Source organism: Lithobates pipiens, unplaced genomic scaffold, assembly GCF_037356315.1.
Source record: "Lithobates pipiens isolate NorthernLeopardFrog02 unplaced genomic scaffold, aLitPip1_a1.2 Scaffold_30, whole genome shotgun sequence".
Classification (NCBI taxonomy): Eukaryota; Metazoa; Chordata; class Amphibia; order Anura; family Ranidae; genus Lithobates; species Lithobates pipiens.
In genome coordinates, this window is record NW_027507791.1 from 107,580,297 (window position 1) to 107,601,227 (window position 20,931).

At 40.7% G+C, this 20,931-nt stretch overlaps 1 protein-coding gene across 8 annotated transcripts in view; it reads right to left on the minus strand.

Annotated features, from left to right (window-relative positions):
- Positions 1-20,931, minus strand: part of RYR3 (ryanodine receptor 3) — a 1,008,486-nt gene that overhangs the window by 367,792 nt on the left and 619,763 nt on the right. For all 8 annotated transcript variants that reach the window (XM_077464742.1, XM_077464741.1, XM_077464740.1 and 5 more), the window contains 3 exons: positions 14,817-14,963; positions 9,122-9,184; positions 6,483-6,558 (listed from right to left, as the gene is read on the minus strand). In XM_077464742.1, coding sequence (XP_077320868.1) covers positions 6,483-6,558; positions 9,122-9,184; positions 14,817-14,963 — 286 coding nt within the window. The remainder of the gene's footprint in view (positions 1-6,482; positions 6,559-9,121; positions 9,185-14,816; positions 14,964-20,931) is intronic.

Here is a 20,931-nt window from a genome sequence, read left to right on the forward strand (position 1 = left end):
TGTTCTAGAGTACCCTTTTCTATTTTGCATCTCCAACAAGTTTCAGAGTTCCTTTTATTTATTCTGTTCATAACTACTGGACTTCTATACCATCTTGTTGCTACTTTATAATTTTTTTCCTGATATTTAATTGCTTGGGGTATTTTATGTATTCTTTCAAATATCACTTCCCATTCTTTCTCAGTCATCTCTTTCCCAGTTTCTTCCTCCCATTTTTTAACACCTACTATTTTTTTAATATCACCATAAGGGAGTAATAAATTGTATATCTTAGATAGTTTTTTATCCGCCTTATCCTTATTTGTTGCTATTTGTTCAAATATGGTTAATTGTCTATTAATCATTATCACTATTGGATCTATATATGTTTTCAACTGACGATATTGTAGTCATTTATTTTTATATTCATGTCCCATTTCCTGTAGCTTTGGCATCTTTCCATCAATCAAAATTTGTATAATTCGTTCATGTTCATCCATATTCCATTTAAGAAATGTTTTACTATTTAATGCTGGCCTAAATTCGGGATTAGCAAATAATGGAGTCATAGGGCCAATTAGAGAGGATAGCTTTCCTTTTTTTATTATATCTTCCAATATTTTTAATGTTGTTTTTACAAAAATAGGCAACTCCTTTTCTTCCGGCCTTAAATTAGGTTTTATCCAGGGCAATATTTTATTCTAACCCCTATTACCGGTATATCTTCTTCTAATTTTACCCATTGTTTATTTTTTGCATTGTGTTGCCAGTCAATAATTCTCATTAATGAGGCTGCTTGGAAATACTTAACAAAGTCCGGCATTGCCAGTCCTCCATTATTTTTTGTTCTTATCAATACCTCTCTTCTTATTCTAGGGATCTTGTGCGCCCATATAAAACTTTCTACAGCTTCCCTTAACTCCTTCATAGTTTTCCTTGATGGTATTATAGGGACAGTCTGAAAAATATATAACATAATTGGTAGTATCCTCATCTTTACAATATTTATTCTCCCTAAACAGGAATATGTTATTTTATCATATTTTCCTAAAAGTCTTTTTACCTTATGAATTGCCGTATTATAGTTCATATCTTGTAAAAGCTTCAAATCTCTTGGAATGTATATCCCCAGATATTTAATCGCATCTTGCTTCCATTTGAATGGGAAATCCTTTTGTATTATCTTTTGCATTCTTTCTTCCAATGTAATGTTCATTAATTCAGATTTATCATAATTTACTTTAAAGTTACTCACTTCACCAAATCTTTCCAGTTCTTTTATCACATTAGGTATTGTAATTATAGGGTTAGTTATATATAATAAAAGATCATCTGCATAAGCAGCCATCTTGTATTCTTTGCCATTGACCTTTATCCCTCTGATATCCTTATTTCCCCTTATAGCTTCCATAAGGTGTTCCATTATCATAACATATAAAAGTGGTGATAGGTGATTTATTTAGTGACAGGGGCTTTTCTTAGCATTCAAAGTGCTTTAAAAAAGCGTGTCCAATACAAGCCCTAAGGTCTAGTTTACACTTGCTTCAAAACATAGCTTCGGACACACTTTGTTAAAGCTCTCTGAACATCAGTCAAAGCCCCTGTCACTAAATAAAATGGTTAGCTTACAGTCCTGTTTACACCTTGCTTTTCATTGGTGCTTTGATGAGGCTTCGATGGAGCATCGATGAGGCTTTGGTGGAGCTTCAATGAGGCTTTGGTGGAGCTTCAATGAGGCTTCGATGAGCCTTTGGTGGGGCTTTGATGGGGCTTCGGTGAGGCTTCATGGGGCTTCGATGAGGCTTCAGTGGGGCTTCAGTGGGGCTTCAGTGGGGCTTCAGTGGGGCTTCAGTGGGGCTTCAAGTGAGCTTTGCCATAGACTTCTATGGAGGTTTTGAAGAAGCTTTGAAGCACCACTAAAGCTACATGGGGTATCATTTTTGAAGCAAAGTTGACGCAAAGAAAAGCAAAAGCAAGGTGTTAACAGAACTGTAAGCTAACTATTATATTTAGTGACAGGAGCTTTGACTGGCGTTCAGTGAGCTTTAACAAAGCCTGCCTGAAGCCTCATTTTGAAGCATGTGTAAACTAGCTGTTAATGTGTGTTGAAGCTGAAGCAAGTGTAACTGAGCCCTAAGTAAAGATTCTAAGCTTATGTGAAAAGCTGTCCACCAGCTGACCAATACATTTAATTATATCAAATAATGATTATTTGAAGTCACCAGTTAACTGATGAAAAAAGCCTATTAAAGCTTTCAGTCTTCTAGGATCTGGATGTAAGTTTGTTCATTTCTGACTGAAACAAACTTCTTCATGGCAACTCTATTTCCAAGGATTAATTTAGGAATGAGTTTCAAGTAGCAAGCTCGACATTAGGTCTATTAAACAGGCAAACTTTCATACATGATTCCTTAAAGTTTAGGTAAACCCTAACACTTAATTTCTCTTATTTGCTACTTTTGGTCTGTAATGGCACTGTCATGCAAAGCTGTTTTTTTAGCAAGCAATCAGAGGAAAATACCAGAACAGAAGGGAAAGTGGACTGAATCCTGTACTGTGCTACATCGTTTCTCAACTCCAGTCCCCAAGTACCCCCAACAGGTCATTTTTTCCAGCTTTCCATTATTTTGCACAGGTGATTTGATCAGTTTCAATGCCTTAGTATTTACCACAGCTGTTTCATGTGAAAGAAATCCTGAAAACATGACCTGTTGGGGATATTTAAGGACTGGAGTTGAGAAACATTGCTGTACTCCAAGAAATGGATTTTACAGGTAAACCAAAAATACCTATTTCTTAATTGCACAGTATAGGATACAGGCTGTTTAAATCTTAATCATGAGACATCTACAAGCAATACTGAGGGGTGGGCAATACAGCAAACAATGCTCACAGGACTAAACCAAGGGAAACACCTCAAAAAGCGCCTTCCAGCTCCTTACAGCCAAAGCCATTGTCTGCAGAAGCCTGAACATCCACCTGATAAAACTTTACTAACATAAGAATAGAAGACAAGGCTGTAGCTTTGCAAATTTGAGAAACAGATACCTGATTCTGAAGCACCAGAGGCACTGACTGATCAAATCAAGTGAGCAATAACAAGGAAACACAGGGAGCTTTACTATAACTGGTGCACACAGAATCTGGTGCAGTTGTGCATAGCAACCAATCAGCTTCTAACGTCAGCTTGTTCAATTAGGCATTGACAATAAAACCTAGAAGTTGATTGGTTACTATGCACAGCTGCACCAGATTCTGTGTGCACCAGTTAAAGTAAATCTCCCCCAAGTGTCCTAGCCTTTAAGGCATGAGCCTTAGTGATAACCTGACTTATTCAAATAGAGATGGTGGAACTAGAGGAAGGACAATCCTTGTGAGCGACTGCAGGCAGAACAAAGAAAGACATATGATTAATTAGAGGACTTGGCTTTTGAAGAGGAGGTCTGGGAGGGACAAACTTTTCCAAAATTTAGAACTGGCAGACTTTTCCATGGGTACCTTAGCTTTCTTCTTACTGAGTAAAAGCATACTCTTTCACTGATGACTTCCATGATAGAGGTGTTTAACCACTTCCCACCCGGCCAATGCACATATACGGCCGGGTGGGAGCCGCCTACTCCTGATATGACGTTCAGGAACGTCATTCAGGAGTAGCGGGATCGCGCGCGCGCCCCGCGCAGCGGCGCGATCCCGATGCGCCCGTGTCACCCGGACACGGCGCATCTCAGATCGGCAGGAGGGCTCTGTGATTGGCCCTCCTGATCACATGACGGCCGTGTCCAATCACGGCCGTCATGTGATGTAAACAAACAGCCGGTTGCTAGGCAATCGGCTCCTCCTCTCCTCACACAGAAGTCATCGCTGTGGAGAGGAGAGCAGATCGCTGCAGCCGGCTGCTGATCAGTGAGTATGAGCTGCTTTTTACAGCTTTTTACTCACTGATCACCAGTCTAGTGTACACAGTAAACACACCACACAGTAAACACATCACACAGTATAAACACAATGTCCCCACACATGTCCCCAAAACATACATGTCCCCAAATAATAAAAACACATGTCCCTAATAATAAAAACATGTCCCCCACATATGTCCCACTAAAATCACATGTCCCAATGATTATCTGCACACATATGTACGTGATCACCTGCACACATATGTACATGATCATTTGCGTACATATGTCCGTGATCCCACAAACCAATTATTATACACTTAACGGATTTTTTTTTACCAAAAACATGTAGCAGAATACATTTTGGCTTAAATTTATGACAAAATTTGATTTTATTGGATTTTTATTGAAGTAGAAAAAAGAAAATAGTTTTTTTTTTTCCAAATTTCCGCTTTTTTGCGCTTATATCGCAAAAAATAAAAAACGGAGTCGTGAATAAATACCACCAAAATAAAGCTCTATTTGTGCGAACAAAATGATAAAAATTTCATTTGGGTACAGTGTAGCATGACCGCGCAATTGTCACTGAAAGCGCTAGAGCGCTGAAAGCTGAAAATTGGGCTGGGAAGGAAGGGGGCGAAAGTGCCCTGTATTGAAGTGGTTAATGACCCACTGAAAAGTCCTTCTTCCTCAAACAGAATTGTTTCTAGACATTTCCACAGAACAATTTCACAAATGATTCTGAGCATCTGTACTGACATGAGAGCCAGGTGGGATTTGTAAACAATGAAACCATAAAGCAAAACAGAGGGCGCACCGGCCTAGTGCATTATTCATAAAACATAACTTTATTTAATGCACAGTTGGTAAGTATTATACTCACAAAATGACAAATGCATCAAAGCTCATCAAATAGAAACAGCACCATCCAGTCCAAAATACATCATAACACATGACAGGACAATTGGAGATGCTACTGGTTAACGCATTTTGAGAATTGGAAGCAGGGAGTTCGCCATCAATGCAGTCATGTAGGGATCCTGGGAGAAGCTCCAATTTTTGCAGCACTGAGTATTCTGTCAGGATCTTTCCAGGTTTGCGCATCATGCTTTTTGCCCATACTGGCAGGGATTGTCAAACAGCCACAGACAACACTAAAGGCTGCATGGTGGAGCTCAACAAACCAAAGGGGGCTTTATGGAAAGCCTCAAACCTTTTGTCACTGGATCTTTGAAGACTGAGACATCCTTGACAGGTGACAAAAGAGATTTGTTGAGGCAGGAAATATCTAGATCCAACAACGACACTTTCCAATTTTCCAATGCACAATCCTCCTAAGATGTGTGTATATTATACATGCCATTATGCACCCAAATATATTGCAGGGCTTGTGCCAAAATGTTCATTCTATGCATACAGTTGTGCATGCTTTTCACATGGCTGTTATAAATCATTTAACATGGCACACATTAGGCAATGACCAGAACAAACTATTTAGAAATGTTGCAGCAGCCCTTGCCCAGTAACTACCCCCAGGCAGGGAAGGATCTGGGTGTGAGAGAAGTTGTTGGGGGGGGGGGGGGGGGCACAGTAGGAGGGACCGAGATCCAGGTCCTGGAACTACCAGATTTCAGACTGTCACTGCCCTGGAACTGCAACACACTGCACTACTGTACCAAGGGTGAGCACTATACTGTGCTAAAAACAACATAACAAGCTGGCCCTAAGACTTCTATGCTGTTGGAGCCGCGTACCATTTAGTGAGGTGCTACCAAGGGTTAACCAATCCAGAAGCTGCAATCATATTGCCTCAGTGGCGTCAATGCAGCCAGTTGAAGAAATTGCTTTTCTGTGTGAAGATCTAATTAACTTCTTCAATCCTCCAGTAAATTTGAAAATATAAGCCAGAAACCTGCTCTCGGTAAAGAGGTCATCCATCAGCTAAGGACACCAGAAAAAAAACTGAGGATTGCTGGGTGCGGACAGGTTTATAGGACCTATCATAACAGCTTTATTTGCCAGTGTCCCCACCTGAAGGTAGCAGCATATAACCCATGGTCGTAACTTAAAGGAACCTGGGTCCTATGCTGTCTGATTAGGAAAATACATGTTGATCATGTCAGAAATCCAGAACTGTCCTGTGTTGTCACAAGGAGTTTGCTTGGTGCTCTTAGTTCTCATTTTGAACTACAGAATATTTAGCATCTATATTGTAGAGATGAGGAGATTGGAAGAGTTTAAGTAGTTTAGCAAAGGACAACTAATTAGGATTGTTGTTACTCAGTACACAAAATGCTCTGCTGTGTGTGCCCACAAAAAAAACATACAAGCATTTCTGGCAAATGAGCAGGCATGATTCTTTCTAGGTGCATGGTCTTTACAGGGGTAAAACAAGAGCATTTATTGCAGAGATGTATTGCAAAGATGTTCATCAAAAGTTTTTTGTTTGCCCTGACATACATTTTAATATTGAGAAACAATTGCAGCAAGCAGCCAACAGAAAACTTTTTGCTATATTTCAAAAAAGTCTGGAATATTGATATTACAGACTTGGGACACACGCAAATAGGAAGAGCTTTTTTTTTTTTTAATGCACTGTTCTCTCACCTTTAGTCTCCAAATCCATCTTCTTCTTTTTTGCCCATATATTGTGGTAATTTTCTGCCATTACTTCAACCATTCCCTGTACAAAACCACAATTAGAACTTGAGCTATTAACAGAAAGGTCTTTTTAATCTCTATCAACACAGCTTTTTTTTCAAAGATAGACTAGATATAAACATTTGTATCTAAAAGATGTGGGATATACACACTATAAACAAATAACATGGATCTGTGACTGATAAAAAGTATCACAGAAGGTTTTGATCTAAAAAGTTTAACACCCTGTAAAACTAGTTAGCAGTATTATTTATTTTATATTAGGCCCATCATTTTCATCTCAAATATGAATATGTGTGTGAATTTGTAGGACTTTTTTTTTTGCACGTAATGCTTGTTTTCGTTTTTTTTTATCTTAATGTCCAAATGTTATTCCAGCAAAGGATTGTCTCTTAATCATGATATTCAGAAAATACTTATTATTCCATGTACCTATTCTTTATTTGTGATGTTTTGATATGTTTTAGCCACAGAAATACTATTCTTGGTGCATATTTGCTTTAGAAAAAATCTGTGAACTAAAGCTGGCCATACACGGATCGAAATGCGGCACTTCAGCAGGGATCGGATAAATTACAATCCATCTATGGCTATTGTTCATGCAGCACTGATCAGTGTATTCTAATGGCAGGAGAGTCCCACTATAAGAATACAATGACACAGTGGAGAGAATTCCTGCATCCACCTCGAATATGTGGATGAAGAAAGCAGTTTTTTTTTTTTTTAATTCAGCCCACTGGCTGAATGATAAAAACTCCACCATGTATGGCTAGCTTTAAACTCACAAAGTGAATTTTTGCTTGTATAGAAAACAACTGAGCCTGTGCAGTACTCTAAAAAATTTACCTTTTTCAGTGGCAGTGATGTTTGAGGGTGCCTAGGCACTCCTGTGCCTGAACAGCAACCGATATTGTGAACAGACCTCAAAGTCACACCTTAGAAGGTTAACTAACAAGAAAACTTTATTCCATATCCAGAGCCCAAAGTAGAAAAATTCTAGAAACCATTAGTGTAGTAAATATTTTTCCAGTAGTGGCACTCTGCATATAGTGTTTAAGCTGCTTATCTGCAATGTGTGATCGAAAGCCAGCCATAGACAGATCCGACAGAACCCGCTGAATTTCGAATGTCTGATCTTTTTCATCAATGTCTGTGGCTATAGCCACAATCAGTAATCATTGTATTCTGATGGCTGGCAAACCTCCTGTTGTCAGAATACAATAGCTCAGCAGGAGGGATTCCCCCATCACTACTGATGTTGACTTAGAAAGCCTGCCTGCCAATCTTTCACATCTGAAATTTGAATGGTGGACAAGGTTGAAGAGAAGTCCCAAGTAACAATCTATTTGGATTCCCTTACAGCTGCAAGACTTCTGGTTCTCGCTTTACGATTGATGAATGCCGCTATAGTGGTATTGTCTAACTGATTCTGGATCTGATGACAATGTAGACGAGAGTTCTATCAGTAGAGGGACAAACACATCGCTTGTAGCTCCAGAATACTGACTGAGAGATGAGCTTGGCATGGTGACCAAGTCCCCTGCACTGAGAAGGTATCCAGGACTCCCCCCCTGCCTGTCTGGCTGCCATCTGTCATGAGGATCTTCCAGGTCAGTGGGAGGAAGGATTTCCTAAACCTTAGGGTTGGTTGTGTAAGCTACAAAGTGTCATTAGCAGAGCTTAGTGCCTAAAGTCACATTACAGGCCAGCACCGCATCTTCTTCCAGTGACCAGGAATGCCCACCAGGACAGCCGATCTGAAAAACTGCAAAAAGAGCCCTCTTGGCTCTGCAGTGCAGAAAGAAGCTTGAAGAAGAAAAGATGATTGTTTTTTCCCAGAGGATAAAAGAAGTTTATTATCCTAAGATACTGACAAGAAGCTTGAGCATGATGGAAGTGGGAGGGGTTATGCTGGCCGGTCAGCGTTTTTTTGTTGCTAATTCTCCTGTAGGTGGCAGTATAACCATACATCTCAGAATTCCTTCTGACCATGCCCCTTAAAGCAGATCTTCAGTCATTTTTTTCAGCTTTGCATCTATTAAATTTTCTGCCCTTGTTGTTATAACTTTGGATAGTAAAACATTTTTTTCCTGCCAGGAAATACCTTATACAGCCCACTACCTGTTTCTTGTCTGGTCATTAGCCTAGGCTTATGACATCATGCACAGGTCTCTCTCTCTCTCATGACAGTTTGCCAGGAAGGGAGGGGGGTGAGTCATAAGAGGGCAAATGAAGTGGCAGAGCTGGAGGTGTGCCTCTGTGTGTCTGTGTAAATCCAGGAAGTGAACAGGCAGCAGCTTCAGCTACCCACAGTTAAAATGCCTGCAACCAGACTTAGTGGAGGGAGATTTCTGCAGCATATTTGGCAAGTGCAGATTCACAGTATATATAAAATAATATGCAAATTGGTTGGAGGAAGACTTCGGACTGGCAAAGATATTTTATTACAAATTATGTGAGCGGACTACAGTTCCTCTTTAATGAAGGAGAAATTTCAGGAATGTGCTATTTGGTTCACCTAGATGTGTTATATGATTGTTCTCTGGAACAATTAATTGTTAACTTTCAGATAAGAAAATGCATACCTGGAGCTCCCTGGATAGGACAACATTGCTCAGATCAATTGGGACGGGTGTGTAGCCATTGCCCTGTAAAATAAAGTACATACATCTTAAGTAAAATGCATAATAAATCATTATATTTATATTGCATTCCTTAAATTCCACTTTCATAGTCTCTGTCTATTGATTTTGTACCTCTAGGAATATTTATAATAAGGTCAAACTGTGCTTTTGCTTGCTGAATAAGACTTAAAGCCAAGGGAAGAATACAGCAAGTACTTTTGTTTATTTAAATAAAATAGGCATTTTGATCTATCTGTAAATTTCAGAACTTGGAGTACAGTACAGGACACACATATTGGTAATTGACCATGGGTTATACTCCTCTACCTTGTGGTGACTGGACACTTGAAAAAGCTTTGCTTTGTTTGCACCCAGTATATCCATATAACAAGTCCACTGTATGAAATACACTGCAAACGATCAGGAGACCACACAGAAAAGAGGGAATAACCTGTGCCCTGTACTGTACTAGAAGGTATAGAATTTATAAGTGCGTCAAAATTCCTATTATCTTTATCGTGCAGTTCAGAACACAGGAATCAATACACGGACCATGGAATGTACCCAGGCAATAAATCGAGGGGATGGACAACAAACCAGCTAAAAAAACAGCAAAAGGCTCTCAGGAAAACACACGAAGGGGCCAACTAACCCAAAAAGTTAAGAGCAGAAGCACCTTGCAGCTGAAGCAAGTGACAGCAAAGGTTCAAACAGCCACCTGGCAAACAAACAGGTTTGGGAAAAAAGGTGAACAAAGAACTGGGTGGTGGCTCTGCACAAGTGAGAAGAATAGAATCTAGAAACTGTATAGGCCCAAGAACCTGACCTTAATAGTAGAATAGGTACAGGCAGTGATGGAGGGACTCTTCCCTGAGGGCAGAGCCCAATTTAAAAAAAGACAACTGCCCAGACAGATGGAAGAAAGGGGGGAGAATGCCAAAGTGGGACCTCCCCAACAAGAAGTGAAGAATAGAAGGGTCAGGCCCCAAGGAAAGATGTGGCGAAGAGCTGTAGATACAGCCTGAATACAACTCCTGAGGGAAGCAAGATGTTATGTCATACTGTACACATACAGTATGCGTTTACCAGAGTTTAGGAGCTGCTGCGGTTAGGGGAGATTCAGCCTCCCTCAACCTCCCTCTCCTGAACACAGAAGAATTGCATTCAGGATAGGAACACGCAAACGCAAACCACGGCAAACAAATTAGGCAGGGTGTACATAAAGCCTAAGAATGTCATAGTCCGCAAACAAGGCATCATTAGGGGTGAATAACTTGGCTAATCATTGTATAAAGCCCTACTTGCCTGATCTAGGGTAGGAGAAGGCTTTGTACAAAAGGCACTCTTTTTATGTGCTTTTAGGAAAATGGGAGGCCTGTGTAGCACTGGGTGCATCTGTTCAGAGACCAGAGACGAGTATGCGCAGCCTTGATTAATGAGTCCACAGTACATAGCCTATGCTGAGAAGCTAAAAAGTTATTTTTTTGGTGGTGTAAAATCTTGAGCCGTCTTCACTAAAATGTCAATGCCCGCCTTGTTTTCTGTTATTATAAGTGCACTAGGCAAATCTGATTGTGGCTCACGAACATAGTCAGGAGGAGAGGAAGAAGTGCACTTACGGTTCATAGACCCCACCGATTTCAGAAGTGGAAATAGTCTCTCAAATAGATAAGACACAGTGGCAGAGAATTCTGCTTTACTCAGACAAGTGACATGGTGCACAGCTGGAGGAGCCTGAGTCAGGCTGAACTAATGTAGGTGATAGCAGTTCCCCCTGTTCTTGAGCAAGGTCTATCAACCTGAGAGGAACTTGAGTTTCCTCAAGGCCTGCAGTGCACTTGCCACTGTGTGCCCCATGTGCTCCCAGTCACAAGCGGCTCTAGTACACCGTAGATAAGCAAGGGTCTTCCCCTGAAAGGGACTCACAAAATGGATCTGGAACGAGGGGGCTCAGTGCTTCTGCTATGATGGAATCACAACAATCCAGGTGCAAACTGAGTTTCAATGCCTGTGTCTCTGAGGTAAACAGGTGGGACAACAAAGCAATCAGTTTTCATTGTTGAAAGAAAATGGTGGTGAGAAATGCTCAGATAGGATTCTTATAAGCACTATGTTTCCAGCCAGAGTGGAATTTCCAATAGCGAGGTTAAAATAGACAACCAAATATAAATAAGTAAATGCTATATAAACATTACTTAAGAGTCTGGATAATAAGACCATAAAAGTATGGGAAGAACACTAGGAGTGTAGATTGCCCACCATAACCTGTGCCTTGTAAAGTGTCTGTGTGCATGCCACTGCGGTGTGTCTTGTAGGCTAAAGATGTAGTGTATACAACTGATAGGTATAAAAGTACATGGAAAATCTGTTTTAATTTGTCCATGTTGTTGGTCCTGATCAGGGTCCAGATTTCACCTGTCATGATGGGCATACCCCCAAAAGTTGTCTTCAGGCTCTGGGTGCCATAGAAATGGACCAAGACCCTGAACCTGTATAACACACTATGGTTAAATACACTTGCTCCACCACAGGCCAAGGTAAGTGTCAACTGCAAGATCCAGGGGTCAAAGCAAACATTACAGGATTGCCCTTTTACTGTGTGGTCTGGGTATAGTTTCCAAGGTATGCTCAAAGATAACTGATCCATTAACTGCTAGTGAGCCATGAAGACAAGGAGCAGTGAGATCTCGATAGAAGAAGGTAAAATAAATCTGGTGACAAATAGCAGGAAGTTATTTTTTAAGAGTAGAAGGCATGTATCACATGAGAACACTACCAAAAAACTGAAGTCTCACAGCATGGGAAGTGTTATATGGATACATTGGCTAACCTAGAGAAGCTTTTGCCAGCGTCCAATCACCTGAAGGTCACAGCAAATAACCCCTGGTCTATCAATCTATAAATTCACGTGTCCTGAACTGTATAATAAAGATAATACAGCTGAGATGTTAAAAAGCTGCTCATACACTGGATGCTTGTTGTCAGATTCTTGCAAAGTCAGAACAGAAGGGCTGGCTATGATGCAAACCGGACTGATAAAGACTTCTGTGGACCATCTCTGCTGAAAAGAAAGGAACTTTAACCTACCTGTAAATTCTGTATCTTGGAGTACAGTACAGGACAAAGGCTCAATATGCATAGATCCTGGGTTAAAGGCTGCTACTTTCAGGTAATTGGACACCAGCAAAGCTTTTGGACACACCCCCATGATCCTTCCCCACTTACTGAGACCTCTTTTTTTTAACAAGCCATGCAGAGTAACACAGGAATAGGAGATAAAATGTCCTGTGCCGTGTAACATTTTCCAAGTTATATACAGGTAAATTAAAGTTTAATCTTAAAGTGGAAATAAACCCTCCTATCATTTTCAGCCAAGGAAGCTGCCTTCTTGGCCTCTTTTTCACCTTCAACTGCCATAATTCTGCACATGTGATCAGTTATGACACCAGCCATTGGATAGTTTGACAGTTTGGTTGAAAGCACAACCATGCCAGGACTGTTTTTTTAAACTGTTAAATCGATGGGTGGAATCTTTCTTACCATAGTTCCAGTGGCAGGAGTTCCTGTTTGAGGTCATTCCCTTAAGAGTGCCTGCTTGACCCACGTGCTATACGGTACGTGTGTCCATCGAATCTGTTAAGCTTGAACACTTTACCATTTTGACTGTATTTTGAAGATTCATCCCAGATTATCTAAGAAAGATCTTTTTCACTTTATTTTGAAGTTTAATGGACATTCCATAGATGTTTTTTATTCACTTTGGACTTTTATGTTTTGGTTTTATTCACATTCAATTTTGTATTGCCTACCTCACCTTTTCAGGTTCACGGACTATTTACTTGCTCACTCAGTGCCACACTTTTGTTTTTTATTTCCATTTTGCACTGTATGTCTAGTGACGTGTTGGCTGCTTATTTTGTTCTCTATGCACAATTTTTTTCATTTTTTTACTGTTTTGGATCATTGCACATTTGTACTGTGAATCAACTTTGCTACACTTGGCTAAATCTGGGCTGAGAGTATATTACTAAACACTGCAGAATTCATCCGGCTGCTTCTGTCTTCTGTCACATCATCAATAAATGGAAGCCATGCATACCCATGCCATCAAACTGCCTCCACTACATTTTACAGATGATGTTGGATCATGAGCTGTTCCAAGCCTTCTCCACTCTTTTTCTTCCTGTCATTCTGGTACAGTTTTAATCTTAGTTTCATAAATCCAAAGAATGCTTTTCCTGAACTGGTTTGGCTTTTTTAGATGTTTTTTGGCAAAGTCTAATCTGGGTTTTCTATTCTTCAGGCTTATGAATAGATTGCCCCTTGTGGTGAACCCTCTGTATTTGCTCTTGTGAAGTCTTCTCTTGATTGTAGACTTTGACAATGATACGCCCACCTCATGGAGAGTGTCCTTCACTTGTCTGGATGTTGTGAATGAGTTTTTCCCTACCATAGAGAGGATCCTGCGATCATCCATCACTGTTGTCTTCCATGGATCTCTCTGATGGATTTGATTAACTGCTTAAGGACCAGCTGCCACAGTTGCACTGTGGCAATGTAGCTCGATCCAGTGATTGTACGTTGGCTCATACACAGCGATTTGTGAGAGTGCATCCACTGACCATCGGGGGAGCCAATCAATGGGTGGGGTGGAGTTGATGTCTGCAAGCCACCTACAATCGTTCCCCGCAGTGATAGAATGGGGATCTGCCTGTGTAAACAAGGCCCATCTTTGTTCTGACAGGGGAGATCACACAGATCCTGTCTTTCTGCTATGTAAGAAGACAGATCTGTGTGTTTCCACAGTCACACAGTTCCCCATACAATTAGTAAACACACCCAGGAAACATTTAACCCCTTGATCACCCCGATGTTAGCCCCTTCCCTGCCAGTGTCATTACTACAATAACAGTGCATATTTTTAGCCCCAATTACTGTAATAATGTCACTGGTTCCCACAAAAGTGTAAAAAATGTTGGTTAGGTGTCCCCCACAATGTCACAGTCCCACTAAAAATCACTGATTGCCACCATTACTAGTAAAAAAAAAATAATAAAAATGCCATAAATCTATACACTATGTTTGGGTACAACTTTGCACAACTGCATAATGGACAGTTAAAGTGACGCAGTGCCGTACAGCAAACAATGGCCTGGCCATTGAGCAGCCAAAACTTCTGGGGCTGAAGTGATTAATGACCAGGCCATGTTTTTTGATACGGCACTGCGTCACTTTAACTGACAATTGTGCGACACTGTACCCAAATAAAATTTGAGTTCTTTTTTCCCCACAAATAGAGCTTTCTTTTGGTGGGATTTAATCACCTTTTTTTACTTTTTGCTATAGTAAATACCCCCCCAAAAAAAAATTTCTTTATCAGTTTACGCCAATATGTAATCTTCTACATACATATACATATATATATATATATATATATATATATATATATATATATATATATATATAATTTTTTTTTTTTTTTTATTGCAATAAGCGTATATTGACTGGTTTGTTATAAAGTTATACCATACTAGTACATTATGGAATAACCCACCTAGGGGGCCTTAAAAACTAAAAAAATTGTGGACTTCCTCAACAAGGTGAAAATAACAATAAATTGTTCAATTTATGAATGCATGTAATGTTGATCCATTACCTGGCTTGTTTGGGATATGCTACGCATCTTTTCATTTTCCCGATGCAGTGCTAGGGCTTCTCCTTCTTTAGTTCTTTCTACACTCCATCCGATTGCTAGCATCGTTTTTACAGATTCTCTTATAGGCCAACGATAAATTTCTTTCTCCTGGCAAAGGAAAAAAATAAATTGTCACCAGGATACTAGAAGAGTTAGATGCCACTCTTGTTCCATGAATCTATCAATATTCACACCATGCTACTGTAGCAAAAACCCAGGACTGGTCTGGCTGTTTGATCCCAGGTTCTATTGCCTGAACGCACATAGCAGTCAGGTGCACAGTAGTCCACAGTCACTCGCGTGAGAAAACAGGCTGTACATGTATTTTTGCAGTTTATTTTGCTGGCAGAACTGTTATAGCAAAACTATAATGAAGGACTCTAAATCTGATCTGCTCCTTCAGGGTGAGAATCACCCTCTTGAATGTGAAGGGTATCTAGATTCCAAACAGGAACTCCTCAACAGGAGTGTAATCCTGAGTGTACTACTGTAGTCTCACCCAAAAAGGGGAAGAAAAGTCAATGGAATACACATGGCAGGTACCGTACTCACTTATGCCCTGTATACTGTAGCTGTCAGCTTCTGTACTTGTTGCCTGTGTTCTGGATACATAGATGAGCTTTCTGCATGAGGTTCAGGAGGCTAGGGCAGAGGTCTCTGAGCCCAAGCAGGAGAACAAATTCTTTGAAATTGCTGGTAGTTTCCAAAGGATGCCTCAGTCATCATTACATCATTACATTAACAAAAGGAAACTATTCCAAGCCTCAAACTATTAATGCCCCTCTTAGCCCACTGCTGGTCACTCACTCTCCTGACCAGGGATTGGCTAAAGGGGCATGAATATGCAGGCCAGGCCAGTCAAAGCTTTTCCAACCACTATATCCCAGAGTTCAGCAGGCTGCAGGGAAAAGGAGCTGAGCTTAAACCAGCAGAACCTGGAACAGACTAACAAATAATACCTACTCTCCCTGATTACAGGGAAGCCAAAAACTAAATTTACTTAACCCTAGTAGCCTACTGAGGGGAGCTACCCTACTATAAAATTTTTAGGAACAAAACTAGACAAAGTCATGATGGGACTTGAATGCTGAACTGAAAAATGAAGCATCAACCAGGAGAATTTGTGCACTTCAGAAGTCATAGATTATATTTCAAACAGCATACCATCAGAAATGTAACCAACACAGATATATGATACAAACTAGAGATCAAGTATTCATGTCAACATACAGCTATTAAAAATTCAAATTCGCTACCAACATCACCAACGCAAAACGGAAACCTGTAACAACGCACTGGACCAGATCGCATAAAAAAACTGTACTCCGAAGCCTTCAAAACCACTCTGTCCAAAAAAATATCTACAATAACCTTAAACCACTCTACGGAGGAAACACTCAACTCCCTGAACAAGACATTACTGCAATCAGCAGACTCGGTAGCACCAAAACGCAGGGCTCTCATCAGGAAGAAAAATGCTGGATGGTTTAATAGCTCCCTCTCCGTACTAAAGCAAGAACGCAGAAGAGCGGAAAGAACATGGAGAAGAAATCCCACCGAGGAAAACCTATTTAACTACAAAGGTCTGACAGAGAATTATCGGAAAGCAATCTTCAAAGCCAAAAAGGACCACTTCTCATATACAATCTCAACGGCCGCAAACCAACCACGGGAACTGTTTAAACTGGTTAATCAATCAATGAATCCGGTTTGTCTAGAACCCCCAGAAAGCGAATCCCAGGATTACTGTGACAAACTGTCGGATTTTTTCATCGATAAAGTCAAAACCATCAGGGAAACAATTTGTCAGAAGAAAACATCCAACCTCAGCCAGCAAAAACATAAAGAGGATGTCCGCACCAACATACCGCAACCGCCAAAATTTTCACTATCCCCAATTACCGTAGACACCGCAAAAAACATCATTAATAAACTGCGTGACAGTACCTCACCTATTGACATCATCCCCACAAAACTACTGAAAGAATGCTCCGACATCGTGGCTCCAACCATAACCCACCTCATAAACCGATCATTCCACAAAGGGATTGTTCCCAGCATCCTCAAACAAGGCATTGTCAAACCTCTACTCAAGAAACCAAACCTGGACCCTCAGGATTCAAACAACCGTAGGCCGATTACAAGCCTCAACACCATTTCTAAGATCATGGAGAAAGCTGTAGTACATCAGCTACAACTTCACCTGGATACTCACAAACTCCTGGACCCGCTGCAATCAGGCTTCCGCCCGGGTCATGGAACAGAAACAGCTCTCCTCAAGATTTGGGATGACGCCCTCGAAGCAGCAGATGACGGAGAGCCGTGTCTCCTCGTACTGCTAGACCTAAGTGCAGCGTTTGATACAGTAGATCACAATACTCTACTCGTCCGCCTCACAGAAGTAGCCGGAGTCCAAGACATAGATCTCCATTGGTTCGCGTCCTTCCTAGGAAATCGGTCACAGACAGTGAAACTAGGAAAATTCCTCTCCGAAACTCGGGCAGTCACCTGCGGAGTCCCTCAAGGCTCTCCATTGTCACCCGTTCTCTTCAACATTTACATTCACCCACTCCTTCAAATCATCAGATGCTCAGATCTCTGCTTCCACTCTTACGCTGACGACACACAACTTTATTTCCGGATCAATGGAAAAAAAGATCACCAACAACAACTTGAAAACTGCCTCAAATCAATAGAGGACTGGATGACCACCAACTCCCTCCAGCTGAACCAATCAAAGACAGAGCTTCTTATCTTACACCCAAATCATAAGCCCGCAACCAAAACCTCCTGGTCTCCACCAACCGTCTTTGGGCAGACTATCTCCCCAAAGACCAAAGCGAAGAGTCTCGGGGTTATTTTAGACGCACAAATGTCAATGGATGCGCAAATAGGATCTGTAGTCAGTCGATCTCACCATCTACTGCGCATGCTTCGCAGACTCATCCCTTTTATCCCAAAGAATGACAAAGCAGTGGTAGTTGGAACAATCATTAATTCAGGACTGGACTACGCAAACTCGCTTTACATAGGATTACCACAATATCAACTTGCGCGATTACAACTGATCCAAAACACGGCGGCAAGGCTGATAACAGGAAAAAAACCCTGGGAATCCATTTCTCCTTCACTGAGGAGCTTACATTGGCTAACCGTAAAAAATCGGATCACGTTCAAGACCCTTTGCCTCACCCACAAATGCGTGCATAGAGAAGCTCCGCAATACCTAATGGAGAAAATAAATCATTACACACCAAACCGCAGTCTTCGATCAGCCAACAAAAACCTCCTCCTCGTGCCCAAAGCCCGGTATAAATCCAAGGGTGATCTGCTATGGAATGCTCTACCAATCAACATCCGCCTGGAAGAAAATCACCTGGCTTTTAGGAAAAAACTCAAGACCTTCCTCTTTTAGCAGATGATCAAAGCTCGCCACAGCGCCTAGAGGCGATTCAGTTCGCATTGTGCGCTATATAAGTATTTCATTCATTCATTCAAAAAGAAATGAAAAAAGTAAAATAAAGCCTAAGCAGTTTTTTCATATCCAGAAAATGTTCACAATGTAAACTAGATTAATAGATTATTATATATTACCAATTAAACATCTTGGAAAAAAATTCTACTGTAGAATTTTAGATATAATATGAAATATTACTTTCAGATAATGAATAACATATTGCACCATTAAAGACATGTGAGATATGTAGCTATCAACTAATATTCTATGTGTACCATAAGCAATAGACTGTTCGCAATCTTTATGTATGTCTTATAGTCGACACTACTCCAGTCTCCAAGGTTGTGAAAATGCATTGTGTGTTTATCAGCTGTTGCAGAAGTCAGTTTGTTTAATGTTTTAACAACAAACTGGAAGGTTGTGCCAAGATAAAACAGAGTCTGGGGTGTGTTTGCATCCCCTGCTTGCATACAGTGTGCATTCTTGCATTTTACTCAGTAAATTATTCCCTGTCCACACCAACCTAAGCTTCCTGTTCAAAGCCTTATTTATCTGGGTTTCCTAATTCACACCTCCCAAGCTAATCTCAGGCAAATTGTGATGTGTTTTTGGTTCAGATATTCTCCTATTAATCTTCGGAAAACTAGAATTATTTCTTTCTTGTAGCATTTCCTGACCAGTGTCACAAACTTAGAACAAGAAAGATGGCAGTAAATAGTCATAACTTTTAAAATGATACACCAGTGGCAGTTTACAAGCCTTTAAGAAAGGACCTCTTTGTTCAGTAGGCAAAAAACTTAGCTTATTTGCTACATTTTTGTCTGTTAAAGTCTATAGGAAGGATTAAAACCACTGCCAGCTGTTACTGCTGTCCTAGGGTCTGAATATGTAGCCAGGTGCTGGGCTACAGAAATATGGAGGAGACATTGGCTTTTATTCTTCTAGCCCTCTACTGTGATACTGATGTTATGCTGTCCCACTCTTCTCTGGCTAGCAGCAGGAATGCTAAAGCCAAGCAAGCAAGACTTCTATGCAAAGTGCTGAGAATGGGGCCAATTGACTCCTTACTCTAAAAATCCCAATAAGCACTGTGCAGTAGGAGAAGTGAGAAATTATTTTTATTAAACAGCCTGGGAAAGTTCTTCTGCTTGGCACTGAGGTAGTTAGAGAGAGAGAGCACCTTTGTCTAGATATTTGCCTGCCAGTGGAAGACCATACCAGTGGAGATCCAAGCCTGAGACTGGAAGTGAGGACCATGGGAGCACCACCCACCCCGCTGCCACCTGGAGACCTGAAGCGTCCATTCACCCTCTGCTTTCCACCACTGACCACCAGAGGCTTTTGGGGAGAGAGCAATGGGGCCCCTCTTCTACAGCGAAAGGTCACCTCAGCATCTCAGGAGCTGTTGAGGGGGCTATTTGCTTACTGATGATACCTACTAATAATAAGTGCACAAGATAACCTGCTGCCATGTAAGAAATTAAGAGCCATCTTGGGCACATTTCCTGTCTTATCTCAAGGAGTGTAATTAAAAACCCAACCCCCCCACGGTCTTCCAGTTATTACAGAACAATTCATCTCGATGTTGTGAAGGTAATAAGCGGGGTATTCAGTAGTTTTGCAAAAGACAACTGAGAACGGTAGACACCATTCAGTCCACAAAATTGCTGTGTTTTGCAAGCCCACAATAGGATGCTACAAGCTGAGTGAATTTCTGGCAGATCAGCAGGTATTTTCTGTACTTGTAGGGTCTTTAAGACCCTAGACACTCCAAAGACATGCTGGTAGGTTAATTAGACCTTGTCTAAAAAAATTGGCCTTAATATGTGTGTATGTGTATGTCAATGTTGTATGTGTTGTAAGCGTGTCAGGACCATACAGGGTAAAGTACCACGCAAAAGCCACAGATGGACTCTGGTGGCAAGAAAGTGCCCTGAGGCGATTCAGTTCGCATAGGTAGCGCTATACAAGTCACTCATTCATTCAAAGACTGCTTCACACCTATGCAGGTTGCAGGTTGCATATTCCAGGTGCATTTTGCATTTTTCAATACATATTTTTAGCAACATGCATAGATGTGAATCGAGCCTTAATCCAGTGAAGTCTATGGTACCAAAAAAGTCCCTGACCCATTCCATAAAATGCACAGATGTGAACTACATCCATAGGAAGCCATGTTAAATGGACTGCAGTGTGTTTCTGAAAAACTGAAAATGCACTAAAAAATGCATAGGTGTGAACCAGGCCTTAAGGGATAAAATGAGCAGAGATGTGCATATAATGCTGAGATGTAGTGCATATGTTTTTTGCCCTGACGTGCACTTTAACAAAGTTTCTCATGCGCAAACATAACCCATGTAATGCTCCTGCAATTTCCTCTCCTGCCCAGGTCTTTCTTTTCAATTGAAATCCTTCATTTTATATAAATTTCCAAGTATGCTTATAGCACTTGAAACAAGATCACAAAATCCACCAATCTAGCAAAAGCTACAGATTTAAATTAAAACCTTTTTCCATATAACTGACTTACTTCTACTGAGAAAAACTGTACTAATTGATATACTGCTTATTTATTCACTATTTCTTTCTCCATTAAAGATTTTCACAGGGTTAGGCAAT